General features: G+C 36.8%; 4 protein-coding genes across 38 annotated transcripts in view; 1 reads left to right on the top strand and 3 right to left on the bottom strand.

Annotated features, from left to right (window-relative positions):
* LOC136829866 (uncharacterized) overlaps positions 1 to 404 on the bottom strand; it is a 20,254-nt gene extending 19,850 nt beyond the window's left edge. For 10 of the 34 annotated variants that reach the window (XM_067088881.1, XM_067088887.1, XM_067088891.1 and 7 more), the window contains exon 1: positions 1 to 309. This exon is cut by the window's left edge and continues 12 nt beyond it. The gene's annotated coding sequence lies outside the window, so the exon portion shown is untranslated. The other 24 variants (XM_067088885.1, XM_067088895.1, XM_067088909.1 and 21 more) reach the window with 10 other exon arrangements.
* Positions 405 to 4,516: 4,112 nt separating this feature from the next.
* Positions 4,517 to 20,364, top strand: LOC136829865 (vacuolar protein sorting-associated protein 37A-like). Of its 2 annotated transcripts, none has more exons than XM_067088879.1 (6): positions 4,517 to 4,677; positions 9,885 to 9,957; positions 10,415 to 10,573; positions 12,827 to 12,978; positions 14,340 to 14,459; positions 16,106 to 20,364. In XM_067088879.1, exons 2-6 carry the CDS (start codon positions 9,900 to 9,902, stop codon positions 16,178 to 16,180), a joined length of 564 nt encoding a protein of 187 aa, XP_066944980.1. In that variant the 5' UTR covers positions 4,517 to 4,677; positions 9,885 to 9,899; the 3' UTR covers positions 16,181 to 20,364. The 2 variants fall into 2 exon arrangements, with proteins under 2 accessions (XP_066944980.1, XP_066944981.1); XM_067088880.1 differs by having other exon boundaries at positions 4,525 to 4,664.
* LOC136830002 (uncharacterized) lies at positions 5,542 to 7,028 on the bottom strand. Its single transcript, XM_067089177.1, has 2 exons — positions 6,920 to 7,028; positions 5,542 to 6,344 (listed from the first exon to the last, which is right to left on the bottom strand). Exons 1-2 carry the CDS (start codon positions 7,026 to 7,028, stop codon positions 5,542 to 5,544), a joined length of 912 nt encoding a protein of 303 aa, XP_066945278.1.
* The window catches only part of LOC136829864 (uncharacterized), an 18,937-nt gene continuing 14,177 nt past the window's right edge, over positions 19,771 to 24,530 (bottom strand). The window contains exons 4-6 of the mRNA XM_067088878.1: positions 23,438 to 23,610; positions 21,968 to 22,094; positions 19,771 to 21,295 (exon numbers count right to left, since the gene is read on the bottom strand). Of these exons, the coding sequence (XP_066944979.1) occupies positions 21,147 to 21,295; positions 21,968 to 22,094; positions 23,438 to 23,610 (449 nt within the window). The 3' untranslated portion in view covers positions 19,771 to 21,146. The remainder of the gene's footprint in view (positions 21,296 to 21,967; positions 22,095 to 23,437; positions 23,611 to 24,530) is intronic.

Below are 24,530 nucleotides of genomic sequence, written 5' to 3'. Positions count from 1 at the left end.
TACGCCACATTGCCTTGCGCACTAAACCGTTATGGCTCTCTGCTAGCTAGCAAGCTAGCTACCTAATCTAGCTAGCAGCAGGAGGAGGAACACCTTTTTCAACACTATAAACCCTTCTCTTTCATCCGGGCTTGGGACCGCGATCAATGGCCCCCCCCAAAAAATAATATTGATTCACAACAGTTCTCCAGAATTTTTGAGGCTCACAAAATCCTGAAAGTTGCACCTTCGTCACAAAAGCAAATTGAGGCGAGGGGCGAGAGAGCCAGCGAGCTACCTAGCAGTGCCACGAGCAAGGGAACAGTGCCACCACTCCACGAGTGACGAGAGAGAGAGAGAGAGAGAGAGAGAGAGAGAGAGAGAGAGAGAGAGCAAGTAAGGTGACGTAGAGGGCAGGATACGTCGACTTATGATGACTCAGAGGCGTAAGTAGGCGTTGAGGTCATTCCAAGAAATGGTTTTATTCTTTTTTTATTTATTTATTTTTTTTTTTTTTTTTACTTTTTTTATGCTTTGAATGGTGTCAGGAAACATTTTGATAAAGTGTACGTGTTTACAGTTTGAATGTGTACATTTATGTACGTGTACTTCATGTATACACACACACATGTATATTTATATATGTGTATGTATAAATAATTATATATATACTGTATATATATACATATGTATATATTTATTTATTTATATATTTATATATTCTCTCTCTCTCTCTCTCTCTCTCTCTCTCTCTCTCTCTCTCTCTCTCTCTCTCTCTCTCTCTCTCTCTTGAAAAGCATGGCTCCAGACTTCTGCATGTCTTTTAGGATGAAGTTGCTAGGCCTTGTGCAATGCTTTATCCTAAATGCGACCCACAACAACCAACTAACCTTCAGAACAAAATATGCTCAGGTCAGCAGGAAATGGCTTCATGTATTTGAGCTCAAACTCTGGCCTCTTGCAAGCTTTGGAACTCAATTCCTGCTTTTGTTTTTCGCAAGGATCACATTGCGTAGAATTCTTCCAATTTCGGTGCAGTTGTTGGCGTCAGTGAACCTTGTGGCTGTGACGCCAGATAATTAATTCATTGGCACTGACTAAGTAAAATGTCTTACAGCCCACCAGTCCACCCAGCTGTAAATGGGTACCAGTATCTGATGGGGTCAAGATAAATAGGCATAGGGTAGCAACTTCACCCTCTAAGGACTTTTTGACAAACCAGAAGGCTATGCCCCCTTTGTGTCCCCTCCTCTGGAGAGGATAAGGACTCATAGTGCAAATTTCCCCATTCCCCAGTGGGGTTATGTCACAGTGGATGAACTCCCGGTGCAGAAAACTTCCACAATATCAGACGTTTCATGCACCAACACGAAAAACTCATCAGTGACTTGATTAAAGGATTATGGGATATTACAAAATGAAAGGTTAAGGTCTGAGCTTTGAAACAACCACAGAGCAGCTTTGTTGAACACCTGCCCTGGCGTCATTTCTGCCTGATTTCCTGTTTACAGCTTACAACCTGCCCGCTCTCGCTTCCTCTCTCACCTTAGCTTATATATGTATATATATATATATATATATATATATATATATATATATATATATATATATTCAACCTTTCTCTATTCTATTTAGTATAGATTTTTCAAGAAATGGGATCGAACTCTGGTCATTCATTGTTGTAGTGAGGTCATTGACTACATGTAGTTGAACAGCTGTTTCTTCTTAGCCACTACACACTTTGGAACTCACTCCCGCTTGCTGTTAACAGTTCTTATATATTCCTCTCACTCCCCTCTTTTCATATTTGTGCTTATTACCTTTCTAATCATCTATCTTGACTTTCCACCAACCAAACTGCTTCTCTTTTTCAATCACTTATCTCTGCATTCATGTCACCTAGTACGACCGTCCTCTCACATTTTACAGATTCAGACTTCCTGGTGCTATAAGCTCTACCCCAGACACATTGATGCTTTTTCCTCTCCCCTTCTTTGTTTCACGCCCCAAAGCATCCTGTTTTTACCTCTCTCCATAGACCTGTCATCCTCCTCTGGTAAATCTCAGATATAATGGAGTAGAGGGCTCTGAGATGGTCTGGTCGTGTGGAAAGAAAGGAAGACATTATCTTAGATATATATGTATATATATATATATATATATATATATATATATACATATATATATATAGTGTGTGTGTGTTTTATATGTATATATGTGTATATATATATATTTATTTATATATACATATATATACACATATATTTCCCTGAAATCTGAAATGGTTTGATCATGTAGAGAGAAAGGCGATCTATAACTGAACTCTGTAATCTGCGTAGGTGTATGATGAAGCTGACACTCATCATCATATACTGTAATGACTAAACACAATAAACAAGAGAATCTCGTCATCTGGGTAATTATAAGAAGCCTCCCAGCCATCCTGTTGACTTAACCCTTATCTCTGTGACGACTGTGTGGGTGGGTGGGTTTGTCGATGACGTCATCGGACCATCACTCGCCCAGATGAGGGGCCACGATTGTAGGTCGATGACGCCTCTGTTATCGAAGTTTACTGATTAATTACTTGTTTATTTCCTTAATCCGTTTATTTGTTGTGATAAAATGTTGTTTTTACTTGATTTTCAACTCTTTTAATTGCAATTAACAAGAACAGTTAACGAAACAAATTGTTGATTCGACGCTAAGATGTTGGGACTGAAAGTAAGCCTAATATTTCTACCGTAAGGATTCGTTGGTCTAGCAATTGTTTATGTACATCATTTGCCATTTTCCTTGACGATTATTGATGCCTTAGCCCTCTCTCTCTCTCTCTCTCTCTCTCTCTCTCTCTCTCTCTCTCTCTCTCTCTCTCTCTCTCTCTCTCTCTCTCTCACTTTTTTTCCCATCGACTGACATATACCAAGTCGGTTTCCGTTAGCAGAATGAAACTTCAAACCCAGTGACTCAATATACAGTCTCGCGAACTAGAGAGAGAGAGAGAGAGAGAGAGAAGAGAGGGAGTCTGCTGCTGTCTTCTTGATCCTTCCAAGATGTCAGGTTACGTCATGGCCGTGTTTTGCTTCATGATGGAAGCGTTCGGTGTGAGCAAAAACGAAGATCGTATATGGCTTCGTAATTAGCATACATTTCTTTATTTGGAGTTTGTATTATTATTATTATTATTATTATTATTATTATTATTATTATTATTATTATTATTATTATTATTATTATTATTATTATTATGAGCAAAGTAAGAAGACAAATGAAAGAAATAAATGTGATTTTAAAAAAATGTCTCTATCGCAACAATCCCAGATTCTTAGAAACTGAAGCGTTGTAAAACGCCTTTCTGGGATGATTACTTCCTTCACTTGAAATCTCTCTCTCTCTCTCTCTCTCTCTCTCTCTCTCTCTCTCTCTCTCTCTCTCTCTCTCTCTCTCTCTCTCTCTCTCTCAACAATACAATTCTGTTGTGTAATTGTATAATTTTATTATCAATATTGTTAACTACCCAGTGTATCAAATGGAAATAAAAGTTATTATTGTAACAATGTATGTATGTATGTTTGAGAGAGAGAGAGAGAGAGAGAGAGAGAGAGAGAGAGAGAGAGAGAGAGAGAGAGAGAGAGAGAGAGAGAATTAATTCAGTTCGAACTGGAATTAATGTGATACATTAACGAAATTTATGAAATTAACACTTTCGAACTGGATATTATATATGATACATTAATATATAATATATATAAATTATAACAGTATATATATTTGTTATATATATATATATATATATATATATATATATATATATATATATATATATATATATATATATATATATATATATATATATATATATATATATATATATATATAAATATCGAAATATCAAATGCAGTTTGATTTCAAATAAGCTTCAGTTAAACAGAAAATGACAGCGAGTTAATGTCTTGATAAAATCTAATGAATATACTGATTTTGACGAGAGTATTTGTGAGAAATCGTGTAAATCTCATTATTAAATGAAACACACGACATAAACGCCCTAATATGATTAAAACTAAGCTTTATTTTATTCAGAAAGTGTAAGATATAAGGATGACTTTCCTTTACGTCTGTGACTCACTATATATTATGTAATCAACCTCGTTAAAATTCCATGCGCAGCCAGTTCTCGGATATTTCACTTAAATTTACATCTAACTACGTCACAAATTAACTGTAAATCATCATTTATAAATGACATGAAATGGGAAAGTAATCCCGTATCAGTAATGTGACTAAATTAAACTGTTTATGCCGAAAGGTGTAAAAAAAAGATCTCGAGGAGTCAGTGTAAATGTTTCTGCGTTCGATTCCATGGACGAGTCTTTGGATTAGGATGACTGTGAGCATCGATAGTAGTCATGTCTCTCCCCTGTGGGATACCCTTGGAATAAGATTTATCGCTGGAACAAGGCCAAGCGAACCATAAACCACAACGAACGGCTTTTAGATCTTTAAAATCAAACAGTAAATCGAAGTCGAGGTCGTTACAGAGGCATTCGGACGAAGACGTCATGGTCGAGTGTAAACATTGAAGGTTATAGGAGGACGAGATCTGCAGAATCTTCAAACAATTGACTAAATCAGAGGAAATTCGACGTCGGAGACGAGTATTTGTCGTCGCATCTTCAAGTTTCGTCAGTTTGTGAGGTAATTTAACGAATTACGTCTTAAATATTGAGTTATTTATAGAATTACGCGGTGTAATACGTAGGCCTGAATGGGGTAGAGGCCTGGCTCGCCTGTCCGATGCTCAACGTAATGGTGTCATTTACTTTGTTATTTTAGGGATAATTTAACTATTAATTATGGAGATAATATATTATTTATTAGATTCCTTACATCTATGGTCTTCGCTCTACATAGCCAAGGCCAGCAGGCCTAATTGAAAGAAACCTTCGTAGCCTAAATTAACGATAATGAGGCTACTTCACATCAGGGGCCCTTTTAACAGACATTTGCACATTTATCATATTTTGTTTTATCATGTTTCAGTATGAACAACATCTGTTAGTGTGCTGTCAGTAAGTTTTACGTTTGAGGTGCATTGAAACGATTGATCTGTTATGCTGTATCATACTGTATAAAAAGAGAAAACTCCATTACAAAGTAACGACAGAAAAACAATGAAAATATTAAACTGAACAATTCATGTATTTGTATAATTCACATATGAGGCAAGTATTACCTAATCAGATGAAGGTAAGTAGTTACAGAAAATCAATCACATTAGATACATTTTATGAACTCTGGTGTCATGTTTCCATGAAAATACTAATATGCATTGTATATATTTCCGTAAATTCAACATGAAAACATGTGAAAAATGAGTGTCAAATAAGTGTCAACATGAAAATCCATGTTGTAAGGTAATGCCTACTTAGGGAACTTCAGTTTCCTAGCTTTCTGGTTTGCAAAGTCTCTCACTACATCCTGAAAGTTTAACTTTCGCAAAATACTGGTCTCTATGTACATAAGCGACAGCATGTTTAGACGCTGTTCCTTCATTTTTGCTCATGTTTCATCTTTTATCAGTTTAAGCTTTGAAAAGCTCCGCTCTCCAGTACAGTTTGACACCATGAGACACAAATACAGGCGATATGCTATTTCAACATTCGGAAAGACTTCTTTCAACCCGTGTTGCAAGAGCATTCGATATACAATCAATTCAGTGCTACATTCGTGGTTTTCATTTTTGTTACGGAAATCATTGATATTTGCTGCAGCATAGGATGCAAAGTGAATCATTTCATCACTGAAGCTGGTCTCAATGTCAGAAGGATAATGATTAACTAACAAATCACAATGATGTTTAAGTGAATTCCTGTCCATTGTCATCACTTTAGACAAGAAACCAAATTTTGAGCTGATATCCTTATTAGCTGAAGCACGATATACTAGTGCAGTATTCAAGTGATCAATAATTCTTAAAAAGACCTCTACTCGAAATTTCTCCTTTCTGGACATTCTTGTTTCTTCACCTGAGCTCTCATCAAATTGTTTCTTCCGCTTCTGTTTCCTGCGGGTTTCCTCCTCATAAGTGTTAGTTTCACTAAGCTCCTTACCTTGTTCTTCAAAATCATCAAATTCTGAGCGTAATGAAGAAACGAAATCCTGTAGAGAATTTAGGAGACTAACTGCATTATTCAGGTCAAGTGTAGCGCACTGAAGAGCTTTGCTTGTGTTGGTAAATCTTTGCAGAACAGTGTCCCACAGTGTTATGAGGATGCCAGTTTCTAGTTTGTGAAACTCATTTGATAATCCCTTTGCCTCTTGTCTAGTGATTTGTTTCTCTTCTGGGTCACCTGTGATCTGTTCTAGAGCATACAGAACCCTCTTAAACCCTTTCCGCAGAGCACTGGTTGCATCAGCATGACATGACCAACGCGTATCTGACAGTTTTTGGGCACTGGTGCCTGTTTGTCTAATGCACTAACAAGTATGCTCCAGCGATGAGTAGATGCAGCAAAAACGTGTACACTCTCTGGACTACATCAAAAAACTGAACAGTGAGAGGACAGCAATCAACAGCATTTGCTCCCACTAAGTTTAAAGAATGAGCAAAACAGGGTATGTATGCAGCAAGAGGGTTCACTGAAAGAATGTGAGCCTGTACGCCATTGTATGTACCAGACATGTTTGATGCGTTGTCGTAAGACTGACCACGGCAGTCACTGATGTCTATTTTGTTGGTCCTCAAGAAATACCATCTTCCTTTACATAACGAACAACTATTGACAGTTGATCAACATGAGATATATCTGGTGTAGAGTCAATGCAAATACTGTAATACTTGACCATTTTCAGTTCCTGAACAATTACAGAAAGTACTTTTTGCCCATGACACAGATCAATTCATCACATATTGTAGAAGACAAATAAGACTTCATACCATAACCTGGGTTACCATATTTCTCAATGTGGGTGGCCAGAAAACTATCATATTGACCTACTAGCTCAAGTATTCCCATATAATTGCCATTTGCTGGTGATCCGAACATTTCCTCTTGTCCTCTAAAGGGCAAACCTCTCTCAGCCAAAAATTTGATGACGTCTACCGAACGTTGAAGAACTGATAGCCAATAATTTGTTTCACTTACCAACAACTTTTCATTCATTGCATCAACACAACCCACCAGACTTGATCGCTGTTTAAAAGCCACACAAGCCAACAGGTGTGTCTGACTCTTTTCATGATTGTCAATGGCACGCTTTACATTCTTCCAGTCATTAAAGCCACAGGAAAATTCGCTAGCCTCAGTTGATAACAGTTTACATGTAAAGCGGTACACTTTACCTGTTGTTGGAGAGTAGCATAACCAAGTTCGAACTGATTTTTCACCAGTAAGAGTATGTATACGAGTGAATAAAGCAGCTGTACCAGTAACGAAATTGATCAGCATATGAACGTTTAGACCTGGCAAAATCATCATCTTTATGCTGACAGTCCACACTACCTACACCAATAAAATGTGCTTGCATATCGGATGAGACCTCTTTCCATAATCCTAAATCTGTCTCATAAAGACCTGAGGATGTATTTCCATTACTATCTATAGTCAGTGAAGCTTCCTCATGGCCATATGACTGTTTTTTACGTCATCACTATCATGTTGATTGTGAAGCTGAGCTTCTTGATGCTCTACTGGCACGGATATCTTTTCTATTTCAGCTGAAGAAGAAGATGCAGCAGATTCTGATACAGACTGAGTGAAAAATGTCTCTATCCGTGCTGTTTGTTTGGTTATATTTTCCTCTCCGAGTTTTCTCTCAGCTGCTTTCTTTCGCTTAACTGCCCCACTTTCATACTTTCTAAGAGACATCTCTGGGTTCTGGAAACAAACAGACAATAAAATGTAATTATCACAAACTACGACAAAAATGCAGGCAGATCAAACTATCCCATATTGCTGTGGTTGAGGGCCCAGGAAAGGGAGGGTGATTTCAAATATATCTCTCCTTCCTTGCGAAACGCACAAATATAAATCAGTACTGGCGTAAAATTGGTACTCCCTTACCATTTAGAGGCGAAAACAAACATCTATCAGTTCAGTTCATTTTGACGCCTGCTCCTAGGAGCTCCCACTAGGGGATGGCCACAGCAGCAGAGCTTCCACCTCTCTCTAGCTTGACCATTAGGTCATAATGGAACGAAAAATAGTGTTCATTATCTCTAATACAGTGGTTCTTGCCTTTTTTCAGTGCCCGTTCCCCATCCGAACCAATCCAGACCTGGATGTTATAACCACTATAAAATATAAATATTTATATTTTATATTTTTATATTTATATTTTATAACTATTCTAGTGTGGTATAACTGCAATATTGTCAAGAATATATATATATATATATATATATATATATATATATATATATATATATATATATATATATATATATATATATATATATATATATATATATATATATATATATTGATAAAAGATATCTAACATTGAAGGTAGCGTTATGTGCATGAGGAGGAATTTGGTGGACTGTGTATTGTGTTGGTGATCATACGTTATTATACAACGGTTATAAGTTATATAATAACGTATCACTACCACCACAATACAGAGTCCACCATATTCCTCCTCATGCACATAATATTACATAACACCTTCAATATTAGACATATTTTATCAATATAGCTATTCTAGGCAACTTCACAGTTGAATATATATTATATATATATATATATATATATATATATATATATATATATATATATATATATATATATATATATATATATATATATATATATATATATATATATATATGATTATATTGATTGATTGATTGATTGATTGATTGTGACAAATAAAATGATAACACAAAACATAACGCTTCACAAACCAAATGCCACACGCACCAGTAATTCACCTCAATACTATCAATCACTCGAGCACAATCAAATATAGTGCAGACCCAATTCACACTGTTCACATAAACTCAACTACTCACAGCGCAGTGCATGTCCAACACGTTTCTGTGCCACGTGAACTGTACTCGTTGGCTCCTCTCACTATATACACCACACCACTACCTCAAGGTTTCGCCCAGCTGACATGAACGCGTATACACTCCAGGTTTGCCAAGACTCGTAAATGTACTATTGCCAATTTTATTGATATATTTTCTAATCATCACCTCATCGGGGGCTCCCTCAGTACCCGGGGCCTGAGGCTGCAGCCTCATTAGCCTCAATGTAAATCCGCAACTGGTTATGGGTTACTGACAAGTGCGTGTGGGCGATACCCTGCGACTCGCCTGCCTGCCTGCTTGCAGTTAACCAGCTTCTTACAAAGCTTCAACAACCATTTCCAGCTTGTGCTGTGAGGAAAACCTGTGCTAAAGGCTGTGGTTTGTATATTTAGCAAAAATACAAATTTTTTTGTTTTTAAAAACTTCATTTCCTGATTCACCATTACACTTTCAGTGACAGGCATACACAAATGAAAGTATTACGTTATTGCAACAAAAAATTTTGTCATTTTTGCATAGCATTACTGAAGTGTTTGACAACTATTCAGGATATTCAAGAAAATATGTATATATCATATCTGTATAAATTGTTATTGCCTGAGATAAGTTTATAAATTCTTTTTCAGCTTAGTCATTGCATTTTGGAGTCGTGGATAGGTATCCGCAGCCCACGTCATTGGAGGTTCTGTCAAGTTTCCCACTTTCAGGCGTCTTTGAATTATACTCGTAACCTCTGACGGGTGGGGAGCAGCATGGGCTTCCCCCATTCACAAATATCGTTAATGATATTAGCTGTGGATATTTACCATCAGCTCTAAAAAAACAGTTTTTGTGAGTTATTCATTGAATACTTTCCTCTCCTTCACAGGGTTTTCTTTCTTTGATGGATCCAACAGTTAGCTCACCCCACTCTTATTTTCCTCTTAGCCACACATCTCAGGGTAAGTTGATGGTTACTGTTTGGCTGAAGCAACAATTAGGATAAATGGAAGTGCATGTTATTGCAAAGTTTGATGAGAAGGAAGTAAGAAGAGCATTTTAGGAGAAAACGGAGGAAAAATGGGCTAGGGTTAAAGAGATGAAGTTTGAAGGTGTGTGTGTGTGTGCATGCTTGAACTTTCAGGATGGGGTATGTGAATCAGCTGGGTGTTTATGTGAATTTAGAAATAAATTACTTAGGATATCAGGGCAGGCGTATGCTGAGATCCTGATTTAGAAAGTAAGACAGATGACTGAAGGAATGGTAGGTGAAGAACAGTGTGGGTTTAGAAGGGAATATTTTGTGAATCGAGTGTTATATATGAAACATCTATGTAAAAATTTTGAAAGCAAATGGTTAGGCAAAAGATTGGTTCTCCACTGTACTTAATTTACAGCTAATAAAACTTCTCTTTTCAGTTGGTGTTCTACCTGAGGTGGCATCATTAAGCAGAGAGGATCTGGAGGACCTCTTGTCTTGCGAGGATAAACTGACGGAGTTTGTGACTGGTCTTCCGCAGCTAGTGGCCCTCAAGAACCAGTGCGATCAGCTCAGTACCCAAAATGAAAATTTAGCAAGTAAGTGCAGAATGCCATCAAGAAATATGGCAAGGTTGAATATTCTCTCTCTCTCTCTCTCTCTCTCTCTTTTATATAGTAGCTTTGGCCATTTTCTTGAATTTGAAACATCTGAAAGTTGATGCACGTACGTATATCCAGCCAATTTCCAGTTATCAAAATAAATTTTTATGTAGTGTTAATGCTTTTGAAAAACATTAAAAAGTAAAAATTTATAGTTATTTATACAATGCTGCAACCCTGTGCAGTATATTGCTAAACAAAGAAACTAACTCCTGTTAATAAATGATCTAAAAATGCAGTATTTCTACTGAAGCAGTGAATTTCCGTTTTGTGAATTGGTCATGAATGCTTCTCTTCTTGCCAGCAAATCATTTCCACTTCAGTCCTGTTTGGAAGGTCATCCATTTCCTTTGCTCTCTTCGAACCAAGCTGTCCAGCTCCTTTAACTGTACTCTATTCTGGTTTTCTCATTTATGAAAAATTATATATACTGTATATACAAATATATTGAAAATGAGGACTCATTCATAATTTTGAACAAAAACAGGTCATATCAAAGTCTAGAGATTACTTTTTGAAATAATTTGTAGCTTGTAAAAACCTGAAACAACTTTCATGTGTGCATTTTTTTGTTTGAACATGTAAACGTTGAAAAATAGACTTTTTAATTTCTTTGATTAAAAACCTCATTTGACTGTGCGTGTCCTCGTCCATGTTCCTCCAAATAGAGGTCCTCGTCCGTGTTCCTCCAAGTAGGGCACACCTCTGTTTCACAGAGTAGACTGAAAGAAATTGTCTGGAATGTGTATCACTACTTAGGCTTTAGATCATTTTTCCATATTATTTGCAAAAGTAGCGCCCTTCTGTTTATTAGACCTCGGTTTAATCAGAATATGTTGAATGTCAGCAACATTTATGATGGTTTTTGCTGGGCTACCTTTCTAGAACTGATGCATTTTGCTGGTAAGCATTTTAAATTGATTGATAAATTCCCTGATCTAGTGAAAATTACTCCTTTGAGTCACTGTCAGCTAACCCTTTACCAGTAGTCTTGAATTTCCCTTAAAATCTTTATCTTCAAACCCTTCCCCTCCCCCATAGGGGATTAGTGCTGTCAGTATACCTCAAGCGGTGCACTGTAGGCATTACGTGAGGGTCTTGGCAGCGTCCCCTTGGGCCCTAGTTGCAACATCTTTCATTCCTTTTACTGTACCTCCATTCATATTCTCTTTCTTCCATCTTACTTTTCGTCCTCTCAACAGTTATTCCGTGGTGCAACTGCGAGGTTTTCCCCGTTACACCTTTCAAGCCTTCTTTATTCTCGGTTTCCCTTTCAGCGCGGCTCCTTGATAAATCCAGTGAAGTCAGTGGCACATTCGGGCCCAAGATTTCTCCAGCTAGAGTTTATTGTCTCAGGCTTGATAGTTTCTGTGGCTCTTTCGACGATATTTATGGCAGCAGCAATTATACCTGTATAGTTTCCACATCTCCATTACCCCCTGATCTAGGAGTTGGGTTAGAATTGGTGTTTTGTGAATTCGTATTTATATAACCCAGAAGATGTCCACTGGATATTTTTACCAATTTGGTATAGTAACACCTCAACTCAGGAGACTTCAATACTTGCCAGCTACATTATTATAATTATTTGTTGATGTGTTGCCAGTTTACGTTTGTTACGTCTTTAGATAGATTGTAAAGCTCAGGTTAGTTTAGGTTAGGAACTATGTGGAATTCCTGTCAGCTGTAAGACAGCCAAAAAATATTCAGATGTGTGCTATAATTTAGGGTTTTATTCACTTCACAGACTTTGTTACTCCAAAGTGTCTGTGGGAGTGCTACTGTGTTGCAGTATAAAAATTTACTTGGATTCTGAATAACAAACTAGTTTTCCGCATAGGGGGTTTGTGCCTTTAGTGCACCTCACGCGCGGTGCACTGTAGGCATTACTTAGGGTTCTTCGCAGCGTCCCTTTGACCCCTGGCCGTAACCACTTTCATTCCTTTTACTGTACCTCCATTCATTTCTCTCTCTTCCATCTTATACTTTATTTCGTAGTGCAACTGTGAGGTTTTCCTTCTATTACACCTTTGTAACCTTTCTCTCAATTTTCATTTCAGCGCTGAATGACCTCATAGGTCCCAGCACTTGGCCCTCAGCCTAAGTTGTATATTCTATATAAAAAACTAACGGTAACATTAGCTTAAAATGGATAGCTACTCCTCACACGCACATTGTATCTCGTTCCAGAAGCCACTCTCGAACGGAGCAACGACTATGAGCGTGCGCGTGACGCGACAATTCAGAAAGTCGAGGAGTTGACGGCGTTGCGAGGGAGTTTCGAAGAGATGACCATCAAACAGCAAAAATCCTCAGAGAAGTTAGCCCCAGCGAGCATTCAGGTTTGTGTAAATCGTTTTACCTACTCATTCTTTATTTTTTCATTTATTTTTTCTTTTTAATAGGTAAGATCTCTGCTTTCTGTATTTCTCTTACTTCTTAATGAGCACCATGTTGTTGGGAAGCTTCTTGAATTTCAAGTCAGTGGCCCCTTTGGTGGGCTTGTTCCATGTGAATGGGGTTCATCTTCAGAATAATAATACAGGCAGTCCCCAGGTTACGACTTTCCGAGCTTACAACGCTCTTCAAACATATTCATCAAAAATTATTCCCGGGTTACAGCGCATGTTCCGGGTTTACGACACTGACAATCCTGATCCCACAGAAGAAATATGGCTCCCAAAGGGCACGAATGGTCAAAATTTGAAGGTTTTCTGATGAAAAACTCAATAATGCATTTTATGTTGTTTACAAGACACCCAAATGATTAAAAGTAAGGTTTTCTTACAATTTTCGACAATATTCAGGTTACGATGATTTTTGGCGATGTGATGATCTTTCAACCGGGGAATTGTAATAATAAAAATTAACAATAATAATAATAATGATCTTTTTTAAGGCTACGTAAGGGTCATGTTTAAGGGTTAAGGAATTCTTTGTATTATTTAATTATCTAAAAATTTAATACAGTATACTGTACTGTATGTTTCTTTGTAGAATTTAAAGAAAATACTTCTTAAATTGCGTGTGAAGTAATTTGTAGTTCGGTCTGCAGGAAATGGCAAATCAGCTAAAACACCGACTTATTATATCAGTGTGTAAGTAATACACACTGCTTGAAAATTAGTTTAAAAATATTATACAGTGATTTCTTAAAATTGATAACTCGGATGATATAGAAACAAACTGGTGATTTTTAGTTGTTATTTATTGGAGAACCCATGCATTATACAACTTAAATGGAGAATTGGGAGCTAGATGTGTGATGGCAATGATAATGGTACTGTAGTTATGTTTCACTGGAAAAGAATGAACAGTAATTTACCACAAACAGATCATTGTTGATATTTTGTAGAATATTTTGTGAAAAATATGTAGACATGTTAGGCCTATCTGCAGCTCTTAATTTAGACAACAGAATAGAATACTATAGAATTTAGGCCAAGAGCCAAGTGCTGGGACCTGAGGTCATTCAGCTGTGAAAGGGAAATTGAGAGTGAAAGGTTTGAAAGGTGTAATAGGAGGAAAACCTAACAGTTGAGGAAAGTAAGATGGAAGAAAGAGAATATGGACTGAGGTAAACTGCAAAGGACCTTAAGTAATGCCTACAGTGTTTCAAGTTTATTTATTCAAACTGCTGTTAAGAAAAAATGTCTCGATAAATATGCTGGACAAATGTATTATTGAATCAACGTCTCCTCAGGAAAGTCTGTTGATATACGCCGTGCAGTCGGAGGAGGAGAGTGAGAAGATCGCCGACGATTTCCTACAGAAGCAGATTGACGTGGATTCCTTCCTGGGGAAGTACTTAGAGAAGCGTATAGTGAGTGTTGAAGCTGTTGGTTTTGTTTCTGCAGGAAACCTTAAACAGATTTTTTTGTCCAGTTGTAAGGGTCGATTTAATGAAATCGAAATCTGTCATCATTGTGTCTTTTTCAGGAGCCCCTTGGGATGGTATTTTGTTCTTGTTGACATAGTTTTAGTTTTCTATAAAAGGAAACTATTGTGCAGGCTTTGTCTGTCCATCCACACTTAAACTTGGTATGTCATCCACCCTCCAATCATTAAAACTTACCAAATTGCAGCCCTCTGTCCTCCTCAGCAGTTTTTATTTTATTCAAGGGTAAAGTTACCCTTAATTGTGCATCTGACAACGCTATAGGACAGGCCACCATCGGCCCGCGGTTAAAGTCTCATGGGCCGCTTCTTATGCATCATTATACTGAGACCATTGAAAGTTAGATCTATTTTCGGTGGTCTTGATTATACACTATACACAAAACTTGATTGTGCCGAAGAAACTTCTGTTCATTTTTTACCTGTTTATGATTGTAAATACTCTTCACAAGTTTTTCATAACTTTTAGATTTTTAATGCCTTTCTAAACCCCTTTGATTATTAAGAGTTGGAGTAGCTAAGTCTGTTTTACACAGTAATGGTACAGTAATTATGATTCATGGGTTTGTATAATGAATGAGCTTTTTTAAACCCATTTCCAAAACTTGGAATTCTCTGGTGCTTGATGTTTGGACATTTGCTTATGCTGTATATTTCAGTTGTTTTGTTTTAGAAATCCCGGCAACCTCTGTATTATTTTTTCGTGTTAGAAAACCTTTCCACTGCTGTAGATTTTTTTCAGTATCTCTTGAGCCCTCTACTGCGCTGCCTCTCTCCAACTTGAATACTTAACCTTGGTTCAAGTTTAACTTCATCTTTAATATCCGTGTCAAACTTGCTTCAAGTTTAACCCCGAATATCTGTGTCAAACTTGCTTCAGGTTTAACCCCCTGTCAAGACAAAATCCTTTGTGACAACCTCATGAGTCTAGAATTATGATACAGTGATTTTGTTATACTACCATATAATAATAACAGTAATAATATCGGGAGAAAACCCTCTTTTAAGCAGGTAATATTAAGTGAAATTGTATAGAGTCTTCTCCGTTTTTCTAATGATTGCTTTTTCTCTGCCACTGCATCCTGAAGATGAATAACATCGGAACGTTACTCGCCTGATGCAGTGGCCGAGAAAAAACAATAATCAGAAAAATAGAGAAGACTCTATACAAATTAAATGCAGCTGATGCAGCAATTTCATTTAATAATAATAAAACAATTAGTTTTATCCATTTCAAATTGGTCTCATACGTTTACCCCTGGGTATTTGATGAGTATTCCCTGTGATTCAGCCCCAGGGTTCAGACAGTAATTTTCAACCAACAACAAACATGAAGTTCTGGAAACACTTCCCTGGAAGACATAGCATCAGAATCTTCTACATTTCTAGTCTTCAGTGGTTGCATCTTTAGGATCTGTAATTCATTAAGCAAGGTCTAAAACATGTATTAAACTCTTCTGGCTGGCCCCTGTGAGAGCTAAGAATGTTAGTTCAGTTGTCCAGTTATAATAATAGTGTTAATAATTCCATAAGCATTCATTATGTAGTTATTTATACAAATCTTCCTTCCAGGAGACTCACCTGAGAAAATTCAAAGGGGAAAGACTGGGATCTCAGCTTCGAGAGCTTCAGAAAGCCGGCTTCTAAGTGGCAAGACGTGTCGGATAATTTACCCAGAAGTATGTGCAATCTTTTCGTGTGATGTAAGAAAACGAGCATTTTACTTCATTTTTTGTTTTTTGTTAGTATTTAACATGGAAATAGTAGGTTAGATATGGGACCTCGAGTCCTAAAACTGTGATGTTTCTACTTTAGTTTTATCAGTTTTATGATGAACACTACTTTCTGATTTATGGCTTTGCAGATAATTTAAAGGAAAGTCATCAGAGAGATGGTCTCAATCTTGCAGATGCTTTTCAAGCATTTAGTAAGACACTTTCTTGAGTGTTTAGAGAACTTATTTTGGCTTGGATGAGCAGCAGTGTCCCTCAGAGTAATTAACGGCATCTTATGTACCATTGAAGTCACTTGTTATGCATTCTTGTGGTGTAATTGGGGAAACATTACTTTTTTATGAATGATACTGAAAAATCTTGCCAAGGTGAAGTTTCAGCAAGTATAGAAGTCATTCAAACTTTAAATTTTGGTCAATAAATTTCCTTATCCACAGAGTTCACAGATCAAATACTAGCTCCATAAACTACTATGAAGCTGGTGCATGCAAACATATATAAATAGACGATGGAAGGACAATCATTTATTAAAGTAAAAAGAATAGTTGTCATATAAACATGATACAGGCAGTCCCCGGTTATCAGCGGGGTTCCGTTCCGATGGCATGACAATAAGCGAAAATCACTGATAACCGAAAGTCGGCGATTTTCGGTGCTTATTAGCGCCTCTGTTAGGTATGTGTGGGCGCCAGTAAGCAGAAATCCGCACATATTGGCGCCAAAAATCGCCAGTTTTCACCGGTAGACAAGCGCCATAAAACCGGATCACGGATAACCAAGCCCACCGATAGCCAGGGACTGCCTGTATTGTCCTGTTGGAGAATTGGGCATATCTCTTTAATGCAGTTAATCAATGGGCATCCATTGTGATCTAGTTCCTATATTTTTAAGTGGGATAAGTTAACAGTAAAGTATTTTTTATGTGAGTGGCCTAATTTCAGTCAACAGCAAATTGTAGTTGGTATGAAACTTTAGTTATTATTCAGAAGATGAGTCCTGTTCATATGGAAGAATCCTACCACTGGGGCGATTGACTTGTAACTCAAGCTTCCAAATAATATTATGGTGTTCATTTGAAAGTAACAGAAGGTAATAGTTCATCAGATAAGACCTAATTTTATTCCATTTATAAGAACGAACACTGAAGGCCAGCCCTGAGTTAAGGATTTTACTTACAGATCTGGTTGAACTTGCTTTATAACTAACCAACCCTTGTTTCCCTAACAGTAAGCTATTGTGGCTCAAAACCCAGTCTGCATCTCAGTCACATAGAATGAATCTGTGTCAATACATGGACGTTTATCAGTATGAGCTGTTTAAAATGCAAAAATGTGTGTTCTTCTACATGCAAGCAAAGAGCTTTAAGTTTCCCATATCGTAAGTAGTAATGTGAACTGGGGCTCAAGTACTCTGAAACTTTAGCAAGAAAATTCACAGAAAAGAGAAATTTAAGATCAACACTAAAATCACCCTTATTTTACAAAGGAAGTGTGCTTCTGTTTGTCAAATTCTGTCACTTAATTCCCTGCAGGTGGGTACCTCTTAAAAATATTCCTTGCACATCAATTATTTTAACTCCACGTTGCTTTGATTTTCACTTCTAACAATACCAGGTGCTTCAGTCACTAGTGATTATAGAAATGAGACTCTTTGTTCAGACAAATATATTTTAATAATAAAACCTATAATGTCACACAACTGAAGTTGTTGGTCTCGCTGAAGAATATTCTGCTCATCTAAGGAAAAATAAGTCCTTGGTATTTGTCGTGTAATGCAGTCTATAACTTGAAGAGTACTTTTCTTCATGGAAACTGATGATGCCTAAAGTCAAGATCTTTGTCTTGAGAATTTTTCTCTCTAAGAGGACTGTCGTAAAATAATTTGGTATACATCTTTTTATTTTCAGATACTTTTTTTTTTTTTTCACTCATAAGTAGCCCCTCAACTTACCAGACCATACAGGGGTCAGGCCTCTCGATAAGTAACAAGGCCCTGTTGTATAGCCTAAATGTGAATGTTTTCAGTATATCCCACAGCTGATAGTAATTCCACGGAGTTTGTGGCATCAGCTCAACTCTTCACTTACCATTCATTTTAAATGATTTATCCAAAAAAACTCATCTTCACTATAAAGGTAGTCTAACAAAGATCATCACAATAACACAGCTGGTTAGTGGAGCAGAAGTCTGGTAAATTGGGATGTTACTCTTTTTGTATCAGTTATGTTCCTCAGTCGAAAGGTCATTTAATTATTGGATATTTGTTCTTGGAAAAAAATTAGTAGACATCTTGAAGTTTTCCTGTTCAAGGTTATAATACAGTAGAGGTTTTTCAGCAACATACAATAATGAAATACTATACTCCATTGATGTACAAGTATTGTAATTTTGTAGGTACTGTAGTGTGATAAATTTGGTATTCAGCACTGCCTGAATGTCTTAAGTTATTGAGCGTACGCTGTTAGTGATTGCTTTTTATGACAAGGTTTTGTATCACAGATATTGCTTTTGAAACTGTAGCAGTTGCAAGCAAACTTGGCAACAGTTACCCTTGCTGTAAAAAAAGTTAGTTGCGCTTGCTTTGCAAATTCTTACCTTAAACCTTAGTGACAGTCATTTACGACTGTGGAGCTGTGATTTGAATGCATTCAGTTGAGTTAGTGGATGTCACTGAATTGCCTAGTCTCTTTTCAACAATGACCAAGAAGTTATTTTCAAACTTTCAACCAACATTGGTGGATAAGTTAAGCTTCAAAATCGAGAGAAATAATACTTGGAGTGTTTATTAGTCATCTTCATTTAAGTTTTTCTTAAATCATTTTAGTTTCATGTTTATTTTATGTATTCATAATCTCAGTGTCTTAGAATTTTCACTAACCTGAGGTTTGAAAAATGATGGCTGTATATGTTAGTTTCATAGCAAAATGTTGGTCTGAGAAATGACGGCTGTATGTAAGCTTCATAGCCACATGTTGATAAGCAGATGGTAAATTATTGTATTTATTATAACCTCATGAGTGTAATCTTCATTTATATGTAATGTGAACATTTTAGAGGTGGGTTAGGGTTGGGAAACCCAGAATTACCTTTACCTTCTCAAAAAGACTCATACTTTGCTTGAGTGCTTTTCCACTTAGAACATGAGCTACTTATGTACATTTTATCCATTTGTTCAAGCACCTCAATACTTTGGGTGATACTAAATATTGAAATATGTCCAGGTTACAGAAATAACTTTGAAAACATGCAATAGGAAGTGTAGAGTCTTAGCATTGACAGTGAACATTTTGTGAGCAATTGTGTACACAACATGGCACGAAGGCATTTGTTAATTTTGTTTCAGTTTCACTTACAGTATATATGATTCGGCTGAATTCAAGTACTTAGCACAAGCCACACTGTTACAGGCAATGCTGTGCAGACACGGGCTCAGTTGCTGTATAAGATACGTTTAGGATTTGTCTTGTATGTATCAGCGATAGTTGATGATGAATTGAAACAAGGATGAGATTTATCTTTTTGATAATTTTGGAACTTTCAGAATGATAATTGTAATCTGATTGACTGTAGACCTTGGCTGTAACTGAAGTAATATAAGTAATTTATTCATGTAATTAAAATGGCAGTCGTAAAAAGAAAAAATTCAGAAACTGAATACTTGTTTGGAAAAGTGGATAAAAATGAGAACTTAAAAGCAGAAGCCATTCATGTTACACCACTGTTGCACAGAGGATGACAGGTAAGACAGCCTACGCTGCCTATGCGAGGTATAATTTCTACACCAGACTTGATCTCCTGTAGAATCACATCAGTAAAAGTGTAGCGTCTGCCATCATGGTTCTGGTGTGATGTGGAGAAGTTCATGGCTGCTATTTGTAATGTGATGAAAATTATTCCTGTGTATCTGGTTAAACAATGTTATAATTACTGTAAGTAAAACACATGCCTACATAAACTGCGGATGTCCAACGTAAGCCAGAAAAACAAAGGAAATTTTCATTGTGTACATTTTGTGTCTTGTCAAACCACTAGTTCCAAACTGGTGGTGTTAATGTTGTAATCATTCCATTGAATTCAAAAATTATATTTTTGCTTAGTAGTGTTTGTTATTTTCACCTTCATTCACTCTTGGTTTTGAATGTTGATGGTTTGTACAGTATGGTAACTTGGGGTTTTCAGTTTAACGTCACTAAAGTATATTAACAGTTTTAATTTTTCAATGTCCTTCACTTTTTCTTTCAACACCCATTTTGTAATGTTAGTTCCCAGAAGTCGTGTAAACATGTTGAGAGTGTTTGGATGAATAATCTTTCATGTTGTGTGCAAGATTTACTGAAATGTTTCTCCCGTGGTTTAAAAATTTTCATGACCTCATAAGGATGTGTTTTGTAACTTAAGCAGTTGTCAATTAAGACAGTGGAACAATGTCTAAGTTAAAACTTGAGTTATTTAAATTGAAAACTTTGTTTATTTTCTCAGGAGAGGACCCTGCCTTAACAATAGAGACGTAATTTATTATATTATCACCTAATCTCTATATTAAATGGCACTTTTAACTTTAAAATCCCCAAAATATTTACAAGTGGAAGTCAAAGTGTTTCCGAGGGCAATTAAAATTTCTAGATGTTCAACACATTTAGTACTTTGAGCTTTGGTACACTTGAAACTTACCAAATAATGGCTTCCCCTGAGCTGCAGTTTCAAACATGATCCTCTAACAACAGTACCCAAATTCAACTGGATCAGTGTTCTGACTGACCTGGATAATTTCTTGCGTATGAGTATCACAGTGGCCTTCGAAGTCTTGGAATCTATTACACAATAAGTATACTTCATGCATCCTTCAAAGACGCATTCACCGACCTCATCAGGACATTGAAATTAACTGAAGAATGGGATAAGAACTGGAGTTTTTTCAACGTACTCCTGGTACTGTTGCAGGAGTCCCCACTTCTTCCGGGCATAGCTCTCGAGAAGAGGAATTCCAGAGACACGAGTAATCAGGAAGTAATCCAACATGGGGCACAGAACTGCAAACACATGAAATCGGTTATTATGGAATTCACTGAGAACAAATGATGCAAACATGCAGACACCTTCAATATGTTTACAAATAATATTATGTTTTTATGGTTATAATACAAAATATAAAGTTTTTAAGGTAATTTGAATTTTTCCCAGAAGCACAAACCAGAGCCATTGTTTTATACGGGATTATTCTCGGCGCCAGCTAGAAACAGACGTTGAATCTTGGGAGCAAGATGTTCAATTGGTGGTCAGTTTACGGGGGAGGTGAACTTTCTACTCGCCTAATGAAACTCGGTACTTTTGCCTTTGGCATCAGGGACTGTGCAGGGATGGTTGGGGTGGGATTATGATAAAAGGCTCTGGTTGGTATACCTTAGAAAATTACAATTACATAAATTTCATACTTGTTCCTACGAAAAACAAACCACACCCTAATGTATGTAATACCATACAAGGTCCACCAAACAAAGATCGTGACTAAGGAAAAAAGGAGCCAGTATAAGGCAAGGAACCATAGCTAACACGGTATACTTGGAGCAGGTACATAAATGTCAACACAGTAACGAGACTGACTCGAGGGACTAGCAGTCAGGAGGGAATTCTATGGCAGTCACAACCATGATACAAGCATCTGTGAACAACTAGGAAGTAAAATAAGTTACTTTTCCACTCACTTGTCAAATATTCCCATCCTGAGAATGTTGAAGAAGCACTGATATAGAGACCAAACCAGAGCATTATCTCTCCAAAGTAATTCGGATGCCGTGACAATGCCCACAGTCCCGAGCTGATAAATTTATCCTGTAAGAAATGTTCACTGTGAGAGAGTGCAATACTAAGAAGAAATAATAATTTAATTATTTTTCTCTTGCACTTATTCCTTGCAGTAATGTACTATAGTTCTCTAAGTAACAGCACTCTAAAACCTGCCAATTCTTAAGGCTAATGTTTTCACAAAAGAAAAAGAATAAAATTAATAAAATCAATCATTTATCAAAGTACACTTGAGTAAAAGAATAAGTCGTAAGTTAGGGACTTAATAAACACCTCATGTATTCATAAGTGTACACCACTTGAAAGTAACGTAATAGCTTCTCAAAGCTGCCATGAACACCTTCCCACAACTTTAATACTTAGAAGAAGACCTTCGGCACTTAACAATGCAATATTGCAGCACCACGACAGAATGTGAAGGCTTTTCAAAGGCAGAGGAAGCAAGAGTGAAGTCCTTATTATAGTGCAGTTCATAAAGCTAGCCAAACAAGCTATCTTTGGACAATAATCTGAATCATGATTGTCGATGCTGAGAAAAGGGGTACATACCACTGCTTTGAGCAAGCCTATCATAATGATCTTGATCCTACATACAACGTGGAAAGTAGTATTCAAACGAGCATTCAGAGACTGCAAGCCTTCCATCAAGGATAAGCATTCCACTGTGTAAAATGGCCGTTCTCTGCCCTAATAAATTCCTGGCTCTCCCACATCTAATCCCCACTGCCAGTCATGAAGTAACGATTAAACTCTTACTAATTTATTAAGTAAAAGTGTGTAGGGTCTTGATTTCTAAAGCATGGATCACGATTTCTAATGCACGGATCACTTGAAATAAGACTGAGCAATATACCCATAAAATTTACATATTTCTCTCTCTGAGAATCTAATCAACTGTGAAAATCCACTCACATGTTCCTGTGTAATCTATTACCAAACATGCAAACAAACAAATGAAGACAAAAACATCCTGTCATGGTTAACAGTGGTTAACCGAAAGATCTGAAGCTTTAGTACCATCATCTCTAGACAAAGGCACTGGTAGGGAGGTAGTGCCATCAGTGCTTCTCAAACGGTGCACTGTAGGCATTACTGAAGGTTCTTTGCAGTGTCCCTTCAGCCCTTATCTCTTTGTTGTACCTCTGTTCTTATTCTCTTTCTTATATCTAAATTGCCTCAACCCTCTCCTGATATTTGTCTCAACATTATTTTCTGTGCTGAACCTTATAGGTCCCAGGGCTTGGGCCTTTAGCCTAAATTTTATATTCCAATTCCAACTCTAGACACAGGCAGCTTTACGAAAACAATATAAAATACCTGTCATCACCTTCCTAGGAAGGCTCGGAAACAATAACTGGTACCATACTCACCTTATTTGCTGGGTTGTTCCTGAAGGATGATTTCTGGTAGTCTGCAACAACTTCAATCAGGTAGCCTATCAACCAAACACCCCACCCCACATAGTCTCTCGTGCTTAGGGGCCGCTGTCGAGGAGATGAAACTGCCAGCAAACTTGGCAGAATTGTAACGAACACCCACACCCCTGTATAATAAAGAAATATAAGGAAATAACAACATCAGGTTAAAGTTAAAACTACAATACACTCATATCTACTACTATGAAAATCTATGTTCTTTTTTACAACAGGATATAAAATTTATGCACTTTCTAATTCAATCATGATTTTTTAATGCAAAAATTCCTTTACTGAAAAGAATTTTCTTGTTAATTTCACTAAATGTTATATTAAATTTTCAAACTAAATAAATGCTTATATAATGAGTCTTCATATATTTTTTCCAATCTAAGTCATTTGCAAACAGATTAGAAAATGTACATACTGAAATCTAAAGAATTTCCTGATGGTAATGTGACAGCAATATTCAAGCTACAAGATAGACAGCATTCTTTAGTGTCAACAGCATATTGCAACTCATACTGTAGAGTCCTTGGATTCAAGAGTGCTACTAAATGCTAGATGAGTTTTGGCAGTTCATTAAGACATCAGATTTTTGGAGACCCATCTATCATGAGAAAATCTTTTTAGCCTTTTAACCTTCCACATTTTGAATACTGTGTCACAGATCTTAAACTGGATCAACACTTGAATCCATTAGATTTCTTACTCCAGATTTTAGCATCAACACCTGGCACTGTAATCTGATTAGCTTGTTGTGCGTACTTTGCAAAATCTTTCATAATTCTGATCATTCTTTGCATAAAGATCCTCCCAGACTAAACCTTCTACAAAGTAGTACTGTACCAATCCTGCAGTTTTCTCTCAAAAACTTGCCTTTTATGCTGTGCAGTTCAATACTACAGTACATCAATGACTTTCGGTGACACCGACTTACATTGGATTCCATCTTATGGCGCTGTTTCAGAGCCGTTGACATCGTTTTGCAGTGCTGTAACTTGACGTTGCATCAAGCTACAGCTCTGTGAGTGCCGTTGACTGTGCT

The sequence above is a fragment of the Macrobrachium rosenbergii genome, chromosome 45 (genome assembly GCF_040412425.1).
Source record: "Macrobrachium rosenbergii isolate ZJJX-2024 chromosome 45, ASM4041242v1, whole genome shotgun sequence".
NCBI classification, from domain to species: Eukaryota; Metazoa; Arthropoda; class Malacostraca; order Decapoda; family Palaemonidae; genus Macrobrachium; species Macrobrachium rosenbergii.
Note: the sequence above shows the minus strand (reverse complement) of the source record. Positions and strands in the feature narration are given on the sequence as shown.